Source organism: Crocodylus siamensis, chromosome 5 (genome assembly GCF_052110815.1).
Source record: "Crocodylus siamensis isolate JL-2025a chromosome 5, ASM5211081v1, whole genome shotgun sequence".
NCBI classification, from domain to species: domain Eukaryota; kingdom Metazoa; phylum Chordata; order Crocodylia; family Crocodylidae; genus Crocodylus; species Crocodylus siamensis.
The window spans coordinates 60642562-60664047 of NC_143399.1; the positions used below are offsets into that span (position 1 = coordinate 60642562).

Genomic DNA, 21486 nt, shown 5'->3' on the forward strand with positions numbered 1-21486 from the left:
AACATTGCTTGCTACTGCGTTATGTGTCTTGCTTCAGAAAGTTGTCAGGCTTCTAAAGAGCATCTTTTTGCATGTTTTTTGAAATCTAACTCTCTCTAATTTTGTGATTAAATGTTAAAATGAAGTGTATTAAGTAAAGTTTCAAACTTTTATAGAAACTTAGCATTTGCCCAAAATTAAAAATCAGTTTACACGCACCTTTTCCCAAGTGCAGAAATAAAAATGCATTAATTGACAAATACCTTTTTAAGTGTAGTAATTCTTTATTTAATTTTGTTTTAGGATCCCACTTTACGGAATAAGCAGCCTATTCCAGCTGCCTACAACAGATATGATCAGGAAAGATTCAAAGGAAAAGAAGGTAAGTTGGTTGTGTAATGTATTCTTTTTAACTGTCAGTAATTTCACTTTGCAGTTTTTGAGTACTTCTGTTGCATTGGGTGGGGGGTGGGCAGCTGTTGTACTATGAGAAACTGTATTAAGTGATCTTATGTCTCAACATTTAAGCCAGTGATTCTTAACTAAGGTGCTGCGGTACGAATGTCACCGTAGGCAGGTGGAACTGCCCAGCATGTCTCCTGTAAAGATAGTTTGGGAGTGGCTATAGCTGAAATACATGCTCTTGTTGCAGCCCTTTCCAGCCTGATCACTCACACTTCTCTCACTAGCAGACATGCATCAGGCAGGTGGAACTGTCCTCAGGGGTGCAACAGTCTTGCCCAGAGCATGAAACTTATTAGTTATGTTATTGCTTTTGCCTGCTTTAAATTTATCAGATAATTCTAATACAGGCAGGAGCTGGTAGCAACACCCTAGTTGGGGACCCCAAGGTAGGCAGAGTGGTGGCACCTCTGGTTCAGAACCAAATTCCAGAAAAAACTTTGCAGGGATGCACTGACTCTCAAAAGGTTTCAGAACCACTTCCTTAAGCAAAGCAAATGCCGCCACCCCTCCCCCCACTTCCCCCCGCCCCCAACCGCAAAAAAATGAAAAACCAACCAAGCCAACACATTGCACTAATTTATTTAATTTCAAGGCAGGAAGGCCAACCCTTTATGTATTATGCAAGTGGTTTAGATATGCAGCATAATTTCCTTTATATTAAAAAAGACATGATTAACTTGAATTAAAAAAAAATCTTTGTTGACGTCCTTTAAATTGAGCATACTGTAAGGGTGCAAAATTCCTTAAACAGGGGAGGAGCACTTAGTGTTTCTATTAATTGGGAGAGCACTTCGTGCAGTCTCGTCCTTTTTCACCCTCTCCCTTTTCTACACATTCTTGCCACTTGTCCACAAGCTCTTGGGGAGCCTCAACAAAGCAGTGGAGCTATAAGCAAGTTGATATGAAATGCAGAAAGTTAAACTCATCTTCAGTTACAGTAATTTTAGAGATTAAATATACTGGAAGATGACACTTTCCAATATGTTGGTATCCCTTTAATTTTTCAAGAAACTCTCTGTCTGGATTCCACAGAAAATTGAGGCAAGAATATTACCCCTATCCTGCAGCCCCTATCCCTATATAAGATTACTCGCAGATTACTTTCTTTGTTCTTACTCTATGTTAAAACATAAATTTATTTTTATAGAACTAAATTGATCTAGATTTATCTTCCAGACTTTTTGCTTTTTTTATGCTTTAAATGAAAACATAGGCATGAATTAATGCCATGTTCCCATTGTTTTGAACATCATAAGAAACTTGCAGAGGCTAAGGCAAATTTAATAACTTGCAGTGACTCTTTCAGTTGAAGAAGCTGTGAAATGAGGCTTTTTTCTCCAGGTGTTAAAACATACTTGCTGCCAAAAGCCAGTTTAACTTCAGAATTCAACATATGTTTCACTTAAAGATTTGATGTTATGAACTTGCTATATAGCTTTGATAGTTGGTATTTCAGCTATAGTTTTGGCAGTTGGAATAATGCCTGTGCTCCATCCTGTACCATAGCTAGAGCTTATGACTAGTTACTTCAGTTTTGTTTTGAAATGACTTTGTATTTTTTTTTCTTTACAAAGATATTGGGAAGAAGAGAGTGGTGATAATTGATGTTTGCAATTCATCTTTTATTAGTGAGAAGTGAAAAATAAGGTGTAGCAATAAGGGATTTTTATGCCAACAGAATTAATTCAATTTAGTTTTTTCAATCTTTCTTACTTTGGGGATCTGATCTTTACATGCCCACAAAGATGATGTGTATATATAGTTTTGATTTTGCATAGTTTTGCTTTTTCAAATAAGTTTCTGCAGGTGAATACATTCCACAAACACGTTCTCTGTGTGTGCTTGCAAACATCAGTTTGAATCTCATTTTGCTTTCTAGTCTATATCCTGCTGGCTTTTGTGTGCTTTCATTTCAGTCTCATGGTTCCTGTTTACTTTTTTCATCAAGGAGATGATAAATAGAAAACTCAAACAGGTTATTCACAAGCTCTAGAGTTATGAAAACTGTAAATAACTCAGAATAGTATCATATTTGGTTTGGAGGATTGGAAGAATGTGTGCACAACCCACCCTCCCTCCAGGATCTTAGTACTGAACTGCTTCTTCGGAGCAACAGGAAAGAGAATTTCCTGTTAATTTCAGTTTAGTTAGTCAAAACTTGAATCTTCAGGAGTAAAGTAATTTTTGCTTGTTAATTTTGATATGCGTGATACTGTGTGTTGGAAATACCTGTGTTAAGTATCTTTGTATTGTGATACTCAAGTATCATAGTTCTTATCCTAATTTAAATATGTTAGTGAGGTTAGTGAGGTTGAATGATGTTTCATAATTGGTAGGGTTGGAAGGAACCTGAGCAGATCGTTGAGTCCGACCCCCTGCCCTGGGCAGGAAAGAATGCTGGGGTCAAATGACCCCAGCAAGGTGTTCGTCTAGTCTCCTTTTGAAGACCCCCAGGTTAGGAGTGAGCACCACTTTCCTTGGAAGTTGGTTCCAATTCCTAGCTGTCCTGACTGTAAAGTAATGCCTCCTGATATCTAGCCTGAATCTATTCTCCATCAACTTATGACTATTATTCCTTGCTACTCCCAGTAGTGCTCGGGGGAACAGGGACTCTCCCATTGCCTGCTGGTCTCCCTTGGCCAGTTTATAGATGGCCACCAGATCCCCTCTCAGTCTTCTCTTGTGGAGACTGAACAGGTTTAGGTCCCATAGTCTCTCCTAGTAGGGCCTGCCCTGCTGCCCCCTGATCATGCGAGTGGCCCTCCTCTGGACTCTCTTGGTGCTGTCCACATCCTTCCTGAAGTGCGATGCCCAGAACTGGACACAGTACTCCAACTACAGCCTGACCAATGTCATGTAGAGGGGGAGGATCACCTCCTTGGACCTGGTCATGATCCATCTATGGATGCATGACAAGGTGCGGGAAACCTTCCTGACTGCGTCCCCACATTGACAGCCCATGTTCATCTTGGAGTCTGTAATGATTCCAAGAACCTTTTCTGCCTCCGTGCTGACGAGAAGGGAGTTCCCCAGCCTGTAGGTATGCTGCTGGTTCTTTCTCCCTAGGTGCAGTACCCTGCACTTGTCGATATTGAATCCCAACTTATTCTCATCCACCCACCCCTGTAACCTGTCCATATCCAGTTGCAGCCTGTCCCTCCCTTCTAGCATGTCCACTTCTCCCCACATCTTAGTGTCATCTGCGAACTTGAACAAAGTGTTTTTCACCCCCTCGTCCAAGTTGCTGATGAAGATATTAAACAGGCGGGCCCGAGGACCAAGTCCTGGGGAACCCTACTGCCCCTATCCCTCCAGGTCAAAAATGACCCCTCCACCATCACTCTAGGTGGGCCCTCCAGCCAATTGGCAACCCATCTGACTATGTAGGCATTGACATTACAATCTCTTAATTTTTTTTAACAAGAATGGGGTGAGAGACGGTGTCGAAGGCCTTCCTAAAGTCTAGAAAGACTACGTCCACTGCGACACCTACATCCAAGGATTTTGTGACCTGGTCATAGAAGGCCACCAGGTTGGTTTTACGGGACCTGCTTCTAATTAACCCATGTTGGTGCCCCTAAGCATACACTCGCCTGCTTGCGCTTCGCAGATTTGCCCGTGCATAATTTTCTCAAAGAGCTTTCCCAGGACCGAGGTAAGACTAACAGGCCTATAATTTCCTGGGTCTTCTTTCCTCCCTTTTTTGAAAAGTTACGTTTCACAACTAGAACCTCATCTCTTCATGTAACATTTTCCATTTTAATGTCCTTTATTTCTGGATAATAAATTGGACTATTTCATTAAAGAACTTGTGCTGTGCACATCTCTTATGTAGATGAACATGTTTATCAGGCTACCACGTAGGTAGGTAGATAGGCATGTGTCTGTTTTGCAAGACTGGATTTGTGCTAAATGAGGCATCAGCTCATTGAATATCTGCAAGCGTGGCTGTAGAGTCCAGTTCTTGAATGACTGTCTGCTTTTGGATCTAAAAAGCTTTAGATTTTGCCCCATCAGTTGATTGTTTCCAATATTCTGTCATGGAAAGTAGATTATGCTAGGGAATTTTGATGGGCAGCCAGTCTTTTTTTCCCCTCAATTTTGAAGAACCCTTTTCTGCTGATAAAGGCGAAGGCCTTGGTCAGGTCAGTGAAGGTGATTTATAAAGGGGCCTTCTGTGTTCCCTACATTTTTTTTTTTTCTTGGATTTTTTGGAGTGAGATCGTATCTATGGTGGATGTACTAGCTCTGAAGCTTTGCTGTGACACTAAACAGTCAGCAAGGATCTAGTCTACTGAGCACTACCCAAGCGATGATCTTTTTGACGATGCTTAATAGCGAAATGCTATCGTTAGTTGTTAGTCACTGCAGTCTACTTTTATTCCTGTTCAGAGTGACAAAACTGATATTTCGGCTATCTTTGTGGCACTGGCACTACTGTCCAGCAGTGAATAAGAGGCTCATATAGATGGGGAAGTAGTACAGGTTTTCTGCGCTTGATGACTTTGAGTTTGGGCTTAAATCTGATGATTCACAATGAAAATGATTCACAATGAAAATATTAGTATTGTTAGTTGTGATAGGCATTAAATTCTGACACTTCATGAAGAGGCTTAGTATTTGAGGCAAAAATTTCTCTTCGTTTCTAACTTGGATGCCCCCTCAAAAAACCTATGCAGCACAACATAAGTTGGAAGTAGTGGAGCCAGGTTCATGTGGCTCTAGGAGTTGGTTAATGGTGAGTTTGTGGCAAAGCAGGGTAATGTGTTAGGTGCTACCCTTGCCCTTATCCACAGAGTGGTCAAGGCCCTTATCCCTATGACATTTCCAGCAAAAGGCTCTTGTTTTCAGGGAAAAAAAAATTCCGTACAAAATGTTATGTCTTGTCTGTTCATAGGCTGCTTTGACCAAAATGTTAGGTGGGGAGGTTTAATGCTGTTCATAAAATAAGAGATGTAAAACACTACATAAGCGAATGGATAACTTGTATCTAACCTGCAAAGCTGATAAATCCAATGAATGAACTTCACAGTAGGACTTTTTGTTGTGGTCTTCATGCAATACCATTCTGTCTAGAGAGAGACCTTGTGGTTAGAAGAACTGGGGTTCGCTCTAGGACCCTTAGGCAGCCTCCCTTTTGATCAGATAAGTACATTAAGACATAGCAGGTGAGTGAGAAGGGGCAAGCCCCCTAGAGCTTGAACAGGGCAAGGGTTGTGTGGCACTAGGGGGTGCTGAGGCCACTCCTGGAATGTGAACTCTGTTGCACCCTGCTCCTTGCACTCCCTGGGTTGACCTGGAGGAGTGGGAGTAGTGGAAAGGCCTGACTTACCCCTCCCAGCTCTGTGTCAGTTGAGCTGGAAGCCAGCAGGGCTGGGAGCTGGGCTTGGGGACAGCCCCTGCACACCAGATTTCTGGTCCCTTCAGCTTTTAAATTGTCATTCCCATCACTCGGCTGAGAAGCAGAAAGTCGAGTGGAAGCTGAAGGGGCTGGGAGCCAGGCTTGGCAAGCTGTCACCAAGCCTGGCTCCTGGCTTCTCTGGCTTTAAAATTGCTGCCCGTGCTCTTTAGCTGAGTGATGGGGGGACACCAGAGGAAGCCAGTGCAGCTGAGATTTGGGCGTGCATGACTTCCAGCTTTGCTGGCTTTTCAGTCTCAGCCTTTAAGGGGGGACTGCAAGGGGAAGCACGCAGGAAACAGTAGTGCTCCCTTCACTCAGCTCCCTGTACCTGGAGCTCAGCAGAGGCAGCAATATGATAAAGGACCTGCTGCCTTTTCAAACTGGGAACTCTGGTGTGAGGAGCAGCTGGGACTGTTCCTCACCTTCCTTTCTGTAATTGAGATGGGAGGGACTAGCTGCACACCTGCACCTTCTCCAGATCAGTGATCCCGAACATAAGCGCTCCGTTTTGTTTTGTTGTTCCGTAGGTGTTTTTTTAACCCCTGGATATATAGGGGTCAGAAAACCACATGGGGGGGGGGGGGGGAATGGAGCCAGCGCATGCATGGACAGCGTGCCCTTGCAGCGCAGAGAACACCAGACTGGAAATGTGTTTGCGGTGCCACATACGGCAACTGCACTTATCTGGATGTGCCCTGTGGTAGCAAATAACGGACACTGTTACCAGACTTGAAACATGATAAAAGAAATATATTAAATGAAGGTTTGAATTTGTTGTATACTGCTCACTCATGTAGTGATATGGCTGGTACCCAACAATATTTTTTTTTTTGAGTTGCCTTGAGTCTGTGGTCCTCCAGCAGCAAATGGCAGATTATATGGCAGAAGGTTCAGGATGATCAAATTTAGTGACTTGCATGTTAGTCTTCTGAAATGCTTTTTTCATTTCTCCAACTAGGACAGTAAGTTACTGAATCTTCCAAACAATTGTGGCAGTTAGGAATGCACAAATTTCTCTTGTGTTACTTGCTAAAAGTATCAAATATGGCAAATCTGTAATGTCAATGTAGCATTTGGTTTTAAATCTGTCTCAATAACAGTAATCTGAGCTTCTTGGAAAAAACTTATGTTTTATTTAGTTAAAACTAGCTACTGCTTGTTTCATGGTAAGATACTTTTTTGGGGTCAAATTGTGATTGTGATAGTTGTTATATTCTAATGGCTGAAAGCTGTCTGCCTCGTAAGTACATTTTGTATTCAAAGATGCACCCACAAACTACAGTTAAGTGAAGGGAGTAAATCACAGATGCATGCAACAATGATTACACCCTGTATATATCTTAATAAAGAAATAGGCAGCATGACTAAAATTCATCTTATCTTTTTATTTCTGGTATGACATGCAGACAAATTTGGCATGACATTTAATACACAAAGCCTCTCTTTTTTGCCTCATGGTATCTCACATCTAAGCAAAGGAGAGTACTATTTTCTCCTCGAGCTAATAAAAATAAAAAAGGAAGCGTAGTGTTGTCAAGAGTGGCAGTTTACAAAATGAAGCTAAGATTAGTACCAACTCTTGGTGAAAAATGGAAAGTAAATTTGGTTATTGGCTGTTGTAGCTGGGCATGTTGGGAGTGATACTTTGTCCACAGTGCTAAAGAGAACCTTGAGTTGGGGTTGGAAACTCCTGAAGTAGAAACCCTAAAGAAATCTTGGGTTGAACTTTATGTAGTGAATTTTATTAAAACAGATTGGAGGTAGGAGGCAAGGTTTGGCTCTACATAGTTACTATAGGGAGGGTACTTTTGTGTAGGGCTAGATTTTCTCTCTGTACAAAGGTGGAGTACTAAACATGCTAGGAATTATAATACAGAGTTTTGCAAAGTGATAGAGGGAGAGAGATCCCCAGTGGGGAGCTAGAAAGCTAAATAACTGTCCAGTTACTTTGTGACTTCTGCCAAAGTCCCTGGACTATAACTGGGTCTGTTCTCTATGATTCTGGCAAGGAAGACTCCTAGACCTGAAAAAAAATTAAATTGGGAGAGAAGAATTGCTTATATTAAATACATTAGTACAGCATTTATTTTTAAACCCTCCTGTTGCACAATATCAGTAGCAAATTGAAACTCTGGATTAGATACCTCTTTTTAATTTTATTTCCATGTTAATCTTTTTTTAAATTTTCTTTAACCTAATATTCTAGGAATAATGCTTTTAATGCCATTAGACAATGTTGTTAGTTACTGATTTAGGGAAGTTCAAAATAGATTACTGATTGTTCATTTATTTATTTATTTATATTTTTTTTAAGTGCTGAAACTTAACAGCTTGAAGGAGTTAAGTTTCCCCCCTCACCCAGAAGGTGCTCGGATGCTCGTGCTGTGAAAGCAAGCCTAATGTCTCAAATTGAGCACCCAAAATTAGTAGTCAGTTTTGAAAATGTTTTGTTTTAACATGTTAGTTAGTGATGGGTGAGTTTCCTTGGTCTCTCATGCAGGGAGTATTAGATCAGGTTGGGCAAAATGCAGCCCGTGGGCCAGATGCGGCCCACCAGGCCATTCTATCTGGCCCGTTGGGCCCCTAAAAAAATTAGAAAATTAATATTGATCTCCCCCAACTGCCTGTCATGTGGCCCTCAATGGCTTACCACAACTCAGTAAGTGGTCCTTACTTACTGAAATAGTTGTCCTCCCCTGTATTAAATCATCATGATGGTCTTGTGTGGCTTCCAAATCCTAGCCCTAAAAACTCATGTTGGCAGACTTGAATATTAGAAGAACGGAATTTATGGTTATTCCCACCTTGTTAGAGATCTTACGATAATTTCTCCAGAACGATTAAAGTGTGTGGGTGTTTAAGTTGAAACAGGCAACAAAAGCAGCCACTCCAGTCTCTCCTCATTGGAGCCTTCTTGCTCTTTCATCAGAAGATCTTGCAACACTAGAAGGTTTCCCAGTATTATATTAAAAGTACTACATCAATATGGATGAACAAATTTTTGCAGATTAATAGTCTGTGTTTCCAGTATTATTCAGGGAAATTTTAAGAATTAGTTATGGCAGTCTTACCTAAGAAGTCCTTAGCTTATGTCTCCTTGTTTCTATTTATGTATATTTCAGTGGGTTGGTTTAATATGGGAGTCAGATTGCTAGTATCCTTGTTAACATAAGGAATTTAAAGCTTGTAGATGTAAGATAACAGGTTAAAACAGTTTAACATTGTAAAATTTGTAAAGTAGACTGCTGGGGTGCAGCCAAGTTTCTTTGTCTTAAAATGGATTGTTGTTTGTATGGTGGTATCAGTTTGCTTGCCTATCTGGCTTTCCTTATGTTCTTTGTGCCAAATAGGACAGGCTTTATTATTGAAATATTTTAGACAGTAACTGTAGTAATACATCCGAGGCTCTTTTAGATGTTAAATGCTATTCCTTAAGAAGAACAAATCTATTATACCCAGTGTTAGCTAAGCTACAGACCTGTAGTACAGTTGGTACTTGGATTTCTTTTGCCTCCCCCCCTCCCCCAAGGCATTTTTACTCCAGCTATGTGTAGAAGAAAAAAATAAATCTTTCTATATGCTTTTTAAATTTCAACTCTTGTGCCAGTTTAGGGTATTTTTACAAGATGCTCATGTAACAATGTATTTTAGACATTTTATCTAAATTATGTTACACTGACCTTTTGGTCTGCTTTGTCTGAGAAGCAGCTCCCAAATTTCCACCTTTTTTTTTTTTAAATGATCTCTGCACATGTGAATAGTGCAGGACTAGTAACCTTGAAGATTTGTATGCATTTGTTCTGTCCAGTGTTTAAGTGTAGTCGATAACAAAGCGTTCATCTTCCTTGCCTCTCTGGAAGTGAGAAGTTGAGCATTGTATCTTTGAGACATGGCTACCAAGGTGTCCAAATTCTAAAAAACAGTGAAAGTATCAGAGTAAATACTATTTTTAATTCCTGCTTGTATCGACAAGGGAGATTTAGGCTTAGTCATCTGATACCATCTTTTCTTGCCTTTCATATGTTTCCTCTTATCTAAATGTTTTCCCATGAAAACTTTTAATTAAGTAGCTTTTTTTTTTTTAAGTGATTGTTTATAAATCAAGATGGAAGTCTAAACAAAATCCTATAGCAATAAAAATGAATGTAGTGAATAGTAGAGAATTAATATGCAAATTGCTGCCACATTTTGACTGGCAGAAATACAGAGCCTATAATCTCTTCTTTTCCTGTTTAGTGTGGGTGTGCTGTGTGACAGTTCACATCTGTTTTGGCACTGGATAATTATTAAATTAATATTTTTCTCATGGTGCTTCATTTAGTGAACTCGGATCAGCTCTAAAGGGAACTTTAAGCCAAACTGAGTATTAATTGCCAATTGTATGGTGATCATTGAAGGATTGCATATGTGCATGGTAATAGGATACAGGTTTTATAAACAAATAATTACATTATTATATTAAATTTATTAGGTATCACCTTAATGTAACGTGGCTTAGAAACTTCTGTATGATGCTTCCCCCTACACACATTTTTTAGTGATTATGTTAATAGAGGAATACTAACTTTTTGAGTGAACTTTGTCATCGGTTACTTCATTACCATAGTCACTCTTAAGATTGCCACATCATTTCCAGGGAGCTCACAGAACTTACTCACTTATCATGAATGTGCACATACGCTAATTAGTGTTTTATTCAAATAAATGCCTGTCTATTTTATGGCACTTTCTGGCTTATGGTGATCTTAGTAAAAGATTTAAAAAGTCACTTTCATAAACCTTCTATTATGTAGAAGCTTGCTCATGAGACTATATTAGTAGTAATGCATTTGCGTACATTATTGGATCTGCTACATTTAGAGCATTTAAAAAGGACTACTTTGAAGGGTAACATGCTGTAGTGAACATTCTTTTGTTTGTTTTATTATAAAATCCCAACCTGAGTCTTCATTAAGCTTTATTTTGAATACTTCTATATTCATTGAATTGTAAACCTAATACATAAACTGGTTTGACCTAAATCAGGTGAGTGTGATACTACATCCAACAGGTTTGTCTTCAACTGGTTTTGGTCAATTTGAAAGTGGTTTATGTACACTGAATTTATGTTCTGTTACAGGTTTAAACTAGTTTCTCATCGCTTTAAACTGGTTTATGTGTAACTTCTGTCCCTAACCAAAACGGCCAAAATGAGTTGAAGCTGAGCCTGTATGCATGTAGTATCAGACTAAATTAATTTGGGTTAAAATGGTTATTGAACTTCTGTTCCAGATCCCTTCCAGATTCAATCAAACTCAGTTCTCTGGCATCCCAGGGTGCTTTGCACCTCTCCTGCAAACCCCGCCTTGCAGAATGTGTGGGCTAGGCTTGGCCCAAGCTGTCTGCTCCAACTGAGCAGGGAGGCATACTCTAAGGCCCCCAGGCTTCTGACCTGGGCCACTGCAGGCATGTGGCTGCATTTCTGGAATCAAAAAGAGAATGTCTGTTTACTTTGTAAAGCATTGTACCAATGCTTACTTATGGAATGGTTTAATGAGACTTTTTTCCCTTTACAGAGACGGAAGGATTCAAAATTGACACTATGGGCACCTACCATGGAATGACTTTGAAGTCTGTAACTGTAAGTTTAAATAATTTCTGAAACTTTTTATGCTGAAATTATATTTGTAATTCATTTCCCCCCCTTTTTTGGCATAGCCTCCCAAAAAAGGTGGTCTTATTTAAAAGTTGGTGGCTGTAAAAGTTGAAAACAAATTTGGTTTCAGGGGATTGCCTCAGTTGTTTTTTCTATAAATTGAAAAGGGTTTTTTTTTTTTTTTTTAAAAATCTGTTGATACTCTGAATAAAAGATAAATGGGGTTGGCAGAATTCAATTTCTATTTTTTAAAATAATTTCCATGGATAATAACTGTTTATTTTTAAGTATGCATTTTGATTTTTATTGGTTTAAATTTTCAGGGTTGTGCAAAATTAAGGGTTTGGGGGGAGCAGACAATTTATTAATGACAATATGCTGTTAAAAGCTGCCCATAGCTCCCTCATCCACTTTGTCACTTCCTGTTCCTTTGTTCCCAGGCCCATGGGGTTTCTGCAAGTTGCAGTCTAAGCTATAGTCAGCATGGTTCTGCTTTGCCCTGTGGTCACACACTCCATCACCCATCACTTTTCTTATATCCCCTTTTATATACATGTTGATTATTAACGATAGAAATATATTTTATCAGTCTGAGAGTGTGAGATGAATTCATTTATCAACTTTTCCCAGTTTTAAAAATGGAATCCTGCCAAGCCTAAAGTAAACTGCTTGCCCTAAGTAAAGTCTATCAATTGTATTGATAGAGGTGTGTTGGCAAATCTCCTAATGGAGAAGCAGCTTATCCTGTTCAGACTTTTTTTTACTAGTAAAATACTTCTGCCAGTTCTGTGAATGAAATAAACAAGCGTTTTTAGGAGTATAGTTTATCAGTTATAGCTACCTGCTTTCAGGCTCTTACTGGTGTAGGTATGCTTACTAGAGTTGCAACAATATTTCACACTCCTAAATGATAGAGCTATGTGGAGCATTAGAGCCTTATAACACGGCTATCCTTTCTGCTTTGATTGGGTTTAGGCTCGGTCTGCACTACACTGTGTGTAGTATGGCAGAATACCTTTGTTCTGCCAGCCTACCAGTATCGGCTCTGTGAGCAACTGAAGGCTTTGGATCATAGGGGACCTGACAGAAAGTGTATGTAGATGTGCCCCTGCTTTCTTCTAGTAGTCATGGCCTTCTTATCATCTGTAAATCCCAAGGTGCACTGTGTGTTCAGCCAGCACAACTGTTTTAGTGAAGGGTGGAGGGTACTCTCTTGGTGTTTGTCTTCCAAGAAAACTTCTGCCTGGCTTGAGACTTGTAGTGCAGAAAGGCCCTTGGTTGGTGACAAATTCATCAGTGGTCTCTAAAGTAGTTGTTGAGAATTTCTTCATTCAACCTGGTGTGATTGACCATTTTATTTCAAATGATGTCAGGGTTCTTTTGTAGGGATTTTCCTGTATGCAGATGAGACCCTCAGAGAATTTATCCCATGTTTTCTTTAATTTGTCTGCTTTATGGGAGTAAGTAAAGTCTCTCAACTATGGTTTTGAATTGCGTGGAAGTTGGACATGCTACAGAACTAATGTTGAGGCCTCGTTAAGACTTTTGCCATCTGTATACCTAAATAAGCCTGATGAATAGTACTAAACATTCTCTTAAACTTGTGTACTTGCTTATGGTTTGCCCTCCTATAAGACGAACATAAAACGAGACCTAGTATGTAAATGCTTCAGCCAGTCAGCGGTAACCTGTTTTCATGTTGTCCGCTAAGAAAAAAATGACGCTTAATGTTTGTTTTGTTTTCATTTTCATCTTTCAATCATAAGATTTTGTCACCCAGATAATTTTTGTCATCTTAATTTTAATTAATGAATATGTTGGTGCCACACATCTGCATTTCTAGATGAGTTCAGAATCCCATTGGTATGAAAGGTAAAATGACTGCTTGCATCAGAGGCTTGGTTTTTAGTGGTACTGGTTAATGCTCTTTCCAGGGGTAATGGCATTTTTGGGCTCAATTTGTATATTTTTATTACATAATATCACTTTCAAATTATTGTTGCGATTTGTCAACTAGGTTGTCTGCAAGTTGTTCTGTGGAAAAAACATTGAGAGTTTCTTTGAACAAGAACATTTTTTATTTTCTTGCAGTTAGCTAAAATGTGCTCAATTAAAATTTAGTATGACAGAATTCTGGATTAAAAAAAAAATCAAAAAAAAATTATTTTAATTGCCCCTCCCAAAGTCAAGGTAGAAACGCAGCTTTAATTATGTGGACTGAAATCTTATATGCATTCGTCAATTCTTCTTATTTCCAGGTTTAATTTAAACTGAGCTGCCTCTGTTCTACATATTCTTCCACAGAGGAGGTGGGGAAAGGGCTTTAGACAACTTCATTTTGGGTGGGAGGGGGAGAGGGGGATGGACAGAGAGACAGGAAGTTCACAACTTGGTCTTTCCGTAATATGATCTTGATCTAATTGAAACAGTTGTGTGCTTTAAAAAGTGCTGTAGGATTGCACATATGATTTTACATTGTGTCATGAGAAGCAATAAAATCCCATCTGCCATTTCTGGCACTGTTCCATCCAGGAAAAATTGAGCATTGGTCTCAGAGCTTTATTTTCTACAAAGAATGTCAGACCTCTTGTTTAAAAAATGCTCAGCCTATTTGAAAGCTGTGGTAGAAAATTAGCTTTGCATTTTGGAATGAAAGAATAGATATGTGAATGTGCAACTTGTATGGGATAGCCATGTTACTATAGAGGCATCTAACCAAATTTAAATTAATTGAAATGAAGCAAGTATTTTATAAGATGTATAAAGCTGCGTTATAAGATATACGAAGCGGTCCCAAACCCCCATCTGTAGCAGTAAGGCTCTGGTACCTGTTTTCTGGATTTATTCATTTTGTGTTTTCATTCTTTTTGTTTCCTTGTTCCTCTTCTGTCTTCTCTCTCACTGTTTTGTTTTGTTTTTGTTTTTTTTGGTCACTGACTTTTATTGGAGGAAATTTAAAACTTTAGGCTGCCTATAGACATTCTGGTTTGTGTTCTAATTAAAACGTGTCAGAACAGATGCAATTAATTGAGTTGGCTCCATGTTCCAATTAAAAGTCTCCAGCATGGCCTCACCCTCACAACTGTTTTTACTAAAATGGCCTCTCTGCACCCCTGAGTACCTGTACAGGCACACTTACAGAGTTAGTCAAGTAAAACATATCTGCAGACTTAAAAAGAAACTAATACGTTAGTTTGTCCCATGGAGTTAAACTGAAAAATTCTAAATTATGCACTTGGTCACTCTTCACTACTGGGTAAAATGCTGCAATCCGATGATAATCATAGGAATATGAAAAATAGAACCACATTTTTATAATCTGTTTAATTAATCCTGCGTATTATGTCAAAATGAGACTTTGCCAGTCTTGTAAAATGGTGTTAATGCTTTCCTATCTAATGCAATTACTACTGCAGGATAAAGGAATGAGGTTACTTACTTTTCTGTCACAATTTGCATTTTTCTCTTCTGGTTTCACATGCTTCATGATCCTCAGTTTGGAAGAGATTACTCATTACCCCAGTTTGTTTGACATTATCGACAATGCAGTCAACCCTTGATTTATTGGGAGTAAGTTGTTGACTTTTGCCCCCTTCCCATAGCTTTGCTTCTCTATGCATCGTGTGTCCAGTATGTGAAACCATGAACGATTTCATTTTTTTTTTTAAAGTAATTCTCCAGCTTCTTTATTCTGTGGACTACAGCTATGTGATACCAGCTTTCTCTTTTCAGTCCCCACAGTCATTAGTTCCAAACAAATTTTTATCTTGCCGACAACTGAAGAATTTCTGTACTGTTGTTGTTAGCAGGCCACAGCATGAAACTCACCTATCTGGAAGTCACTCAGTCTCTTGCCTGAAATGCAACTAAAAAATAACCTTTTCTATGTAATTGGTAATAAGTTTACATATCTTCTCCAAGGTTTTACAGATGTTACTGTCTCTGAAAGTTTCTTCACATCTCCTACCTATCCTCATCTTCTTACTTCCACTGCTTTTGTTTCGATTTATGAGAAACTTACAAGTCTGTCATGTGCAAGTATCTTGAAACTGGAGAAATTGCTTTGATTATGACTTTTTTTCTCTCTCTCTGAAGTTTGAGTTCTGGATACTGTTCTATGAGAAAACAGAGCTTCTGCATTTTTTTATTTGCTGTCTTTTCATCAATGATGAAGCAGACTCTCTTAACATTCAGAATTTGTGACAGAACAGATGGTGAATGGTAGGATTTTTGAAGTAATGTCAGGTAAAATATCTTGTGCTGCTGGCAGTTCTTCCTTGCAGCAGGCCTTTTGCTTAATTGGCATACATAGTTTCTTCAAAAGAAAAGACTTGTTTAATGAATTTTTACTGCTAAGTAATAAAGTTCATTATTTCTGATGATGGAGTTGCTTACAGTAGCAGACTTTCCTCCGTTCTGATCCTCCACTAACTATCAGATATCTGAGTTTTCCTAGTTTGTTGTGGTTATAGAGCTAGTAATTTGGTGACAATAGCTTTACCCTGTTTTGTTACCTAGCTTTTTGTATTGCAGATTGGACAACCTGCTGCTTAGACACGTACAAGTCTACTTACAGATTCACTTAAAACTAGAGCTGCATGTAGAGCAGCAAAATTAAATTCTTTTAACTAAAGAGGGATGATCACTCAGGTAAATCAAATAAGAGCTTCATCATTGGGGAGCACAGTCATATTAATAATCATATGATATATATTAATAGTATGCTTACAGTGTGGAGCTGTGTTTAATGTGTTTTTCAGCTGAAATGCTGAAGAGTTCCTGTGTGTTTAACCGTACTCTTAAGGTTTTCAAAAGTACCCATATAAAATGGACACAGTCAAAATGTTTTCTTTTGCTTTTTGCTTGGTCTTCTTAAAAGGAAGGATGTTTAGCTGAAAGTGAAGCCAGTGCCCTCTAGCGGAGATAAATTTGTTTGACCTTTCCATTGTATTTACATAATGAAATTGAATTCTGGAGTAATACTCCTGCTGTAACCAGAAAACATGAAACACTTAGTTCTTGCCACAGCGTGTTGTGGTTGTAAAGGTCAGAACAAACAAGCTGTCTACAGACTTGCAATGGAATATTGGAGTAATGAGAAGTTGCTTGTGACTTGCATATAAAATAAAATTGGCTTTTATAGATTGGTTAGTGAGGGTATATACTTTTTCTCTTGGTGGAGGCATGCTGTTTTAACTATGTGTATATGTAATTAACATTCTAGTTCCTCATAATAGTGACTTTTTTTAAAGACTGCATGACCTTAGTTTTCACTCATGCCTAGCTTCTACTTAACTAGTTCCCCACTTCCTCACCACCCCCATGCTTTCACAGTTTCATGGTTGGTAGGGTTGGAAGGGACCTGGGCAGATCATCAAGTCCAACCCCCTGCCACTGGCAGGAAAGGATGCTGCGGTCAAACGGCCCCAGCTAGGTGGCTGTCTAGCCTTCTTTTGAAGACCCCTAGGGTAGGGGCGAGCACCACTTCCCTTGGAAGTTGGCTCCAGCTTCTAGCTACCATGATTGTGAAGTAATGCCTCCTGATATCCAACCTGAATCTACTTGCTGTCAACTTATGACTGTTGTTCCTTGTTACTCCTGGTAGTGCTTGGGGGAACAGGGACTCTCCCATTGCCTGCTGGTCTCCCTTGGCAAGCTTATAGGAAGCCAACAGATCCCCTCTCAGCCTTCCTTTCTGGAGACTGAGCAGGTTCAGGTCTCGTAGCCTCTCCTCATAGGGCCTACCCTGCTGCCCCCGATCATGCGTGTGGCCCTCCTCTGGACCCTCTCGCTACTGTCCACATCCCTCCTGAAGAGCGGTGCCCAGAACTGGAAGCAGTACTCCAACTGCGGCCTGACCAGTGTCGTATAGAAGGGGAGGATCACCTCCTTGGACCTGCTTGAGGTGCATCTATGGATGCTTGACAAGGTGCGGTTAGCCTTCTTGACCGCATCCCCACGCTGCCGGCCCATGTTCATCTTGGAATCAATAGTGACTTCAAGATCCTTTTCTGCCTCAGAGCTGCAAGAAGGGAGTTCCCCAGCCTGTAGGTATGCTGCTGGTTCTTCCTTCCCAGGTGCAGCACCTTGCACTTGTCCATATTGAAACCCATCCTGTTCTCATCCGCCCACCTCTGTAACCTGTCCACATCTAGTTGTAGCCTGTCCCTCTCTTCTCACATGCTCACTTCTGCCCACATCTTAGTGTCATCTGCGAACTTGAACAAGGTGCTTTCCACCCCCTCTTCCAAGTCCCTGATGAAGATATTGAATGGTACGGACCTGAGGACTGAGCCCTGGGGAATCCCACTGCCCCATCCTTCCAGGTTGAAAATGACCCGTCCACCACCACTCTCTGGGTGTGGCCCTCCAGCCAGTTGATGACCTGACTGTATAGGCGTTGACACCACAGTCTCCTAATTCTTTAATGAGGATGGGGTGAGAGACAGTGTCGAAGGCCTTCCTAAAGTTCAGAAAGCCCATGTCCACCACGACACCTGCGTCCAAGGCTTTTGTGACCTGATTGTAGAAGGCCGCCAGATTGGTCTGACAGGACCTGCCTCTAATGAATCCGTGTTGGTTGCCCCTAAGCATAATTTCCCCAGCTGGTCCCTCGCAGATATGCTCTTGAATAATTTTCTCAAAGAGCTTCCCCAGGACTGAGGTAAGACTTACGGGCCTATAGTTTCCAGGGTCCTTTTTGCTCCCTTTTTTGAAAATGTGGACCACATTGGCCCTTTTCCAGTCTTCTTGCACCTTTCCAGAGCACCACAAGTGCTTGTAAAGCTGTGCCGGGGTCCTGCAGTGACCTCTGCCAATTCCCTCAGCACTCTGGGGGGGAGATCATCAGGACCTGCTGACTTGAATGTGTCTAGTCCCACCAGACTGCACCTCCCCATGGTCCATCCCTTTCACAGGTGTATTTGGCGTGCCGTAAAATCACTCTACCCATTACAAGATATTCCAAGGCTGGTGCAAAATACTCATCCTTTTCTAGCACAGTGTGCCCACTAGTTGGAGTGGCAAGTGTCCACACTGGATCTCTTCAGTAATATATTAAGTTGCAGCACATGGCTTCTCTAAAGACATTTAGATCTGCATATTGGTTTCTCTAACAGATTTCATAGGTTCTTCTCTTTGCCTTTCTCAGTCGTAAATTCTAGGAAACTATTTTTAACCATTCTGGTTTCTTTTAGAAATTGCAGCCCTCAGAGCTCAGAGGCTCCCTTCATTTTTTTTCATTTTTTTTTTTTTCTCCTGTTGCTGGTGTTGGAAGTTGTTACTCGTAGTCATGTGCAGCTAGAACAACTATTATCAATTCCTTTCTCTAGTAAAGGTCTGTTCACAGGCTGGTAACCACTGCTGAGAGACTTATATTTGTCTACATGGTGACATAAAAAAACCCAACTTAGGCAAACCATCTGGTTGTAAGGAAACCAGCTAGGTTTTAGTCGGATTGGTGTGTAATAATCAGATGGATATAATTTTACATGCCCTACATTTCTAAGAAGGCATGTTTTTAAAGCTTCTAAACTCCTTGCTGAAATGATGTTCCTAGTGTCTGGTTTGCTAGATTAAAATATTTGGTGTAGATTATTTCCAGACTTGTTTATATGTTAATAGTTCTTAACAAGTGGTAATAATTTGTTTGGTTTTATGTTAATGACTTGAGTTACTGCAAAGAGCAATTTTGGTGTGTAGCTGATAATGTCATTTGTTGAACTAAGTGACACTTTTGTACATGCTAGATACTCTATCTAAAGGCATTGTTGTATCAGTTGAACAGTAAAAGTAAATTTTAAGGAACGGAGATTTAAGTAACGTAAGATTCAAGTAAGTACTGGAACAACTTGTTAATGTGTCCCTCTCAGGTTTTTGTGCATTTAGTGTGTTGAATTTAGATTCTATAAAGTTGATGAAAGTGTTGACTTCAGATTTAATAAGTAAAGTGTTGGCATGTCCAGTCAAGAGAAAATGCTTCTAGGTTCTGCGAGGCAGCTAAAGTGGAAGTAGGGTAATGTAGAGTCCAAAACTCCAGCAGACACTCATTTATGTGGACAACTTCAGATAAATGATGTGCTTCTGCATAAGTAAATCAATTAGATGCTAGTCTGTTAATTTACAGAATTGCTCTGAGGAATTAAGAGAATAAAATGTAACTTAATAATAGAGGCAATTTTAAATGGATGTCTAAGTTGAGTTATCTCCACCAGGTGGGTTTTAGAAATATTGTGCTATAGAAATGAAAGTATTTGTAATTTAATTTCCACTGGATTTGTGGTTTGAAAAATCCGCAAATTAAGTTGGAAGTGTAGGACTTCCAGGCGCATTCCCCAGAAGAGACCACCCAGCATGACGTGGCTGCTCATGCTGTTCCTGCCTGTCAAAAAGGCAAGCTGCTGCACTCTCCAGCAGTGCAAAAGCAGTTAGTTGTATCAATGTTTTCAACCTCTCTTCTGCAAAACAAACAGTTCTTTAAAAAGTATAATAACATGATACATTTTGTAAAAGAGAATGGATTTTTATAACTAGTATCTCTAGGACAACTCATGTCTTTTTTCATTGTTCTTTGTTTTAAAACTAGTTATGCCCTCTACAAATTCTTCAACATACCAGGGAATTGACTTTAGTTCAGGCATTTGCTGCTTGAGGGTGCTTTACCCAGTTTTAGGGAGGTTGGGGGGGAGACCATGAAACTTCTCTTGTACTAATCTTACATTTTTGAAGAGGTACAAGCAAGTATATTACAGCACACTCTTCAGTTCTAAAGTGTTCTGTTTTTCCCACTTGTAAAAGAATAGTCATTTAGAGACCAAATAGCACATGGCTTACACAGGATTCTTATTTTGTAAAATTAAAAGGCAGACACTGAATGAGTGAGCCATTAAACAATAGGTGCTTTTCTGTCGACTGCAATTTGTGTGCAATCTATCCATAACAAAACTGGTTTTTATTCTGTATACAATACAATTTCTCTCTCTTTCTCTCTGGGGTGAGCAGCATTCTATGAATTCTCTTGAGTGTACATCATGATAACTTGTTCTGAAACTCTGGCAGTTTTCTTTCTGGGATAACTAAAGTTTAGTCATTGAAATGGAGGAGGGGCGGGGGGGAATGCAAAGAGGGAGTTAATTAAATCATTGACATAATAGAAGGATACTTAGTGTTGTATAGTCAGCTATATCATTCCCAAAGCAGCTTTTGGATAGGTTTCATTAAATATAACCTCATGAAAATATTTTTCATTGTTTGAACATCTTTTCATATCACTATGTGCAATGGTAATTAACTTCAAAGAAGAAAGGAGGAGGGTAAAAAGACTGAGTTCTCTCAGTACAGTTATTCAATTGGAAAGTAACACTTAATTCCCAGCTCAGATCAGAATAGCCTTGTCCTAGTCATAGAAAGATGCCTCCAAAATTTAGTCTGAATAGATCAGTTAGATATAGAGTAGGAGGGTGTAGAATACGGCAATGCATGTTCTGGTTGGGGGGCATGCATCGCCCGCAGGGTCCACAGCTCATCCCTGCAGAGGTTGTCGGCAGTCAGGGCTCATTGCTGGTAAAGCCCTCCACAGAGCAGCACCGTCTGCCTTAGACTCGGTGCCACCTGTGCCACTTGTCACAAGGTTGGCCCGGCTCAGTGTGGTGCCGTGCACCTTCAGTCAGCCCCGGGTCACTTGAGCTGTCACCTGGGGCCCTTGGATTGTGCGTTGCACCAGGCTGGGTCCCACCTCCACAGACCACATGCACCATCAGATTGGTTCTGTGGAGGCAGGACCCAGCTCAGAGCAATGCACGGTCCCTGCGAGTGTTGTTGGAACCTGGGTGACGCCCCAATGGCATGGCCCTGTGCCAAGCGGCACAAGTGGTGCACCATGCCACAGGGGTCTTTGCCAGCAGCGGGCCCTGAGTGCTGACAGCTGCTGCTGCTGTAGGCTGGATCTGTAGGCCTTGTAGGGAGGGGATGTTGGCCTTGTGGGGGGGGGGGTGCTGTGCCCTTTGGG

At 40.2% G+C, this 21486-nt stretch overlaps 1 protein-coding gene across 1 annotated transcript in view; it reads left to right on the top strand.

Moving 5' to 3' along the window:
- CDC73 (cell division cycle 73) overlaps positions 1 to 21486 on the top strand; it is a 160597-nt gene that overhangs the window by 41203 nt on the left and 97908 nt on the right. The window contains exons 9-10 of the mRNA XM_090048497.1: positions 283 to 361; positions 11401 to 11465. Coding sequence (XP_089904623.1) covers positions 283 to 361; positions 11401 to 11465 — 144 coding nt within the window. The remainder of the gene's footprint in view (positions 1 to 282; positions 362 to 11400; positions 11466 to 21486) is intronic.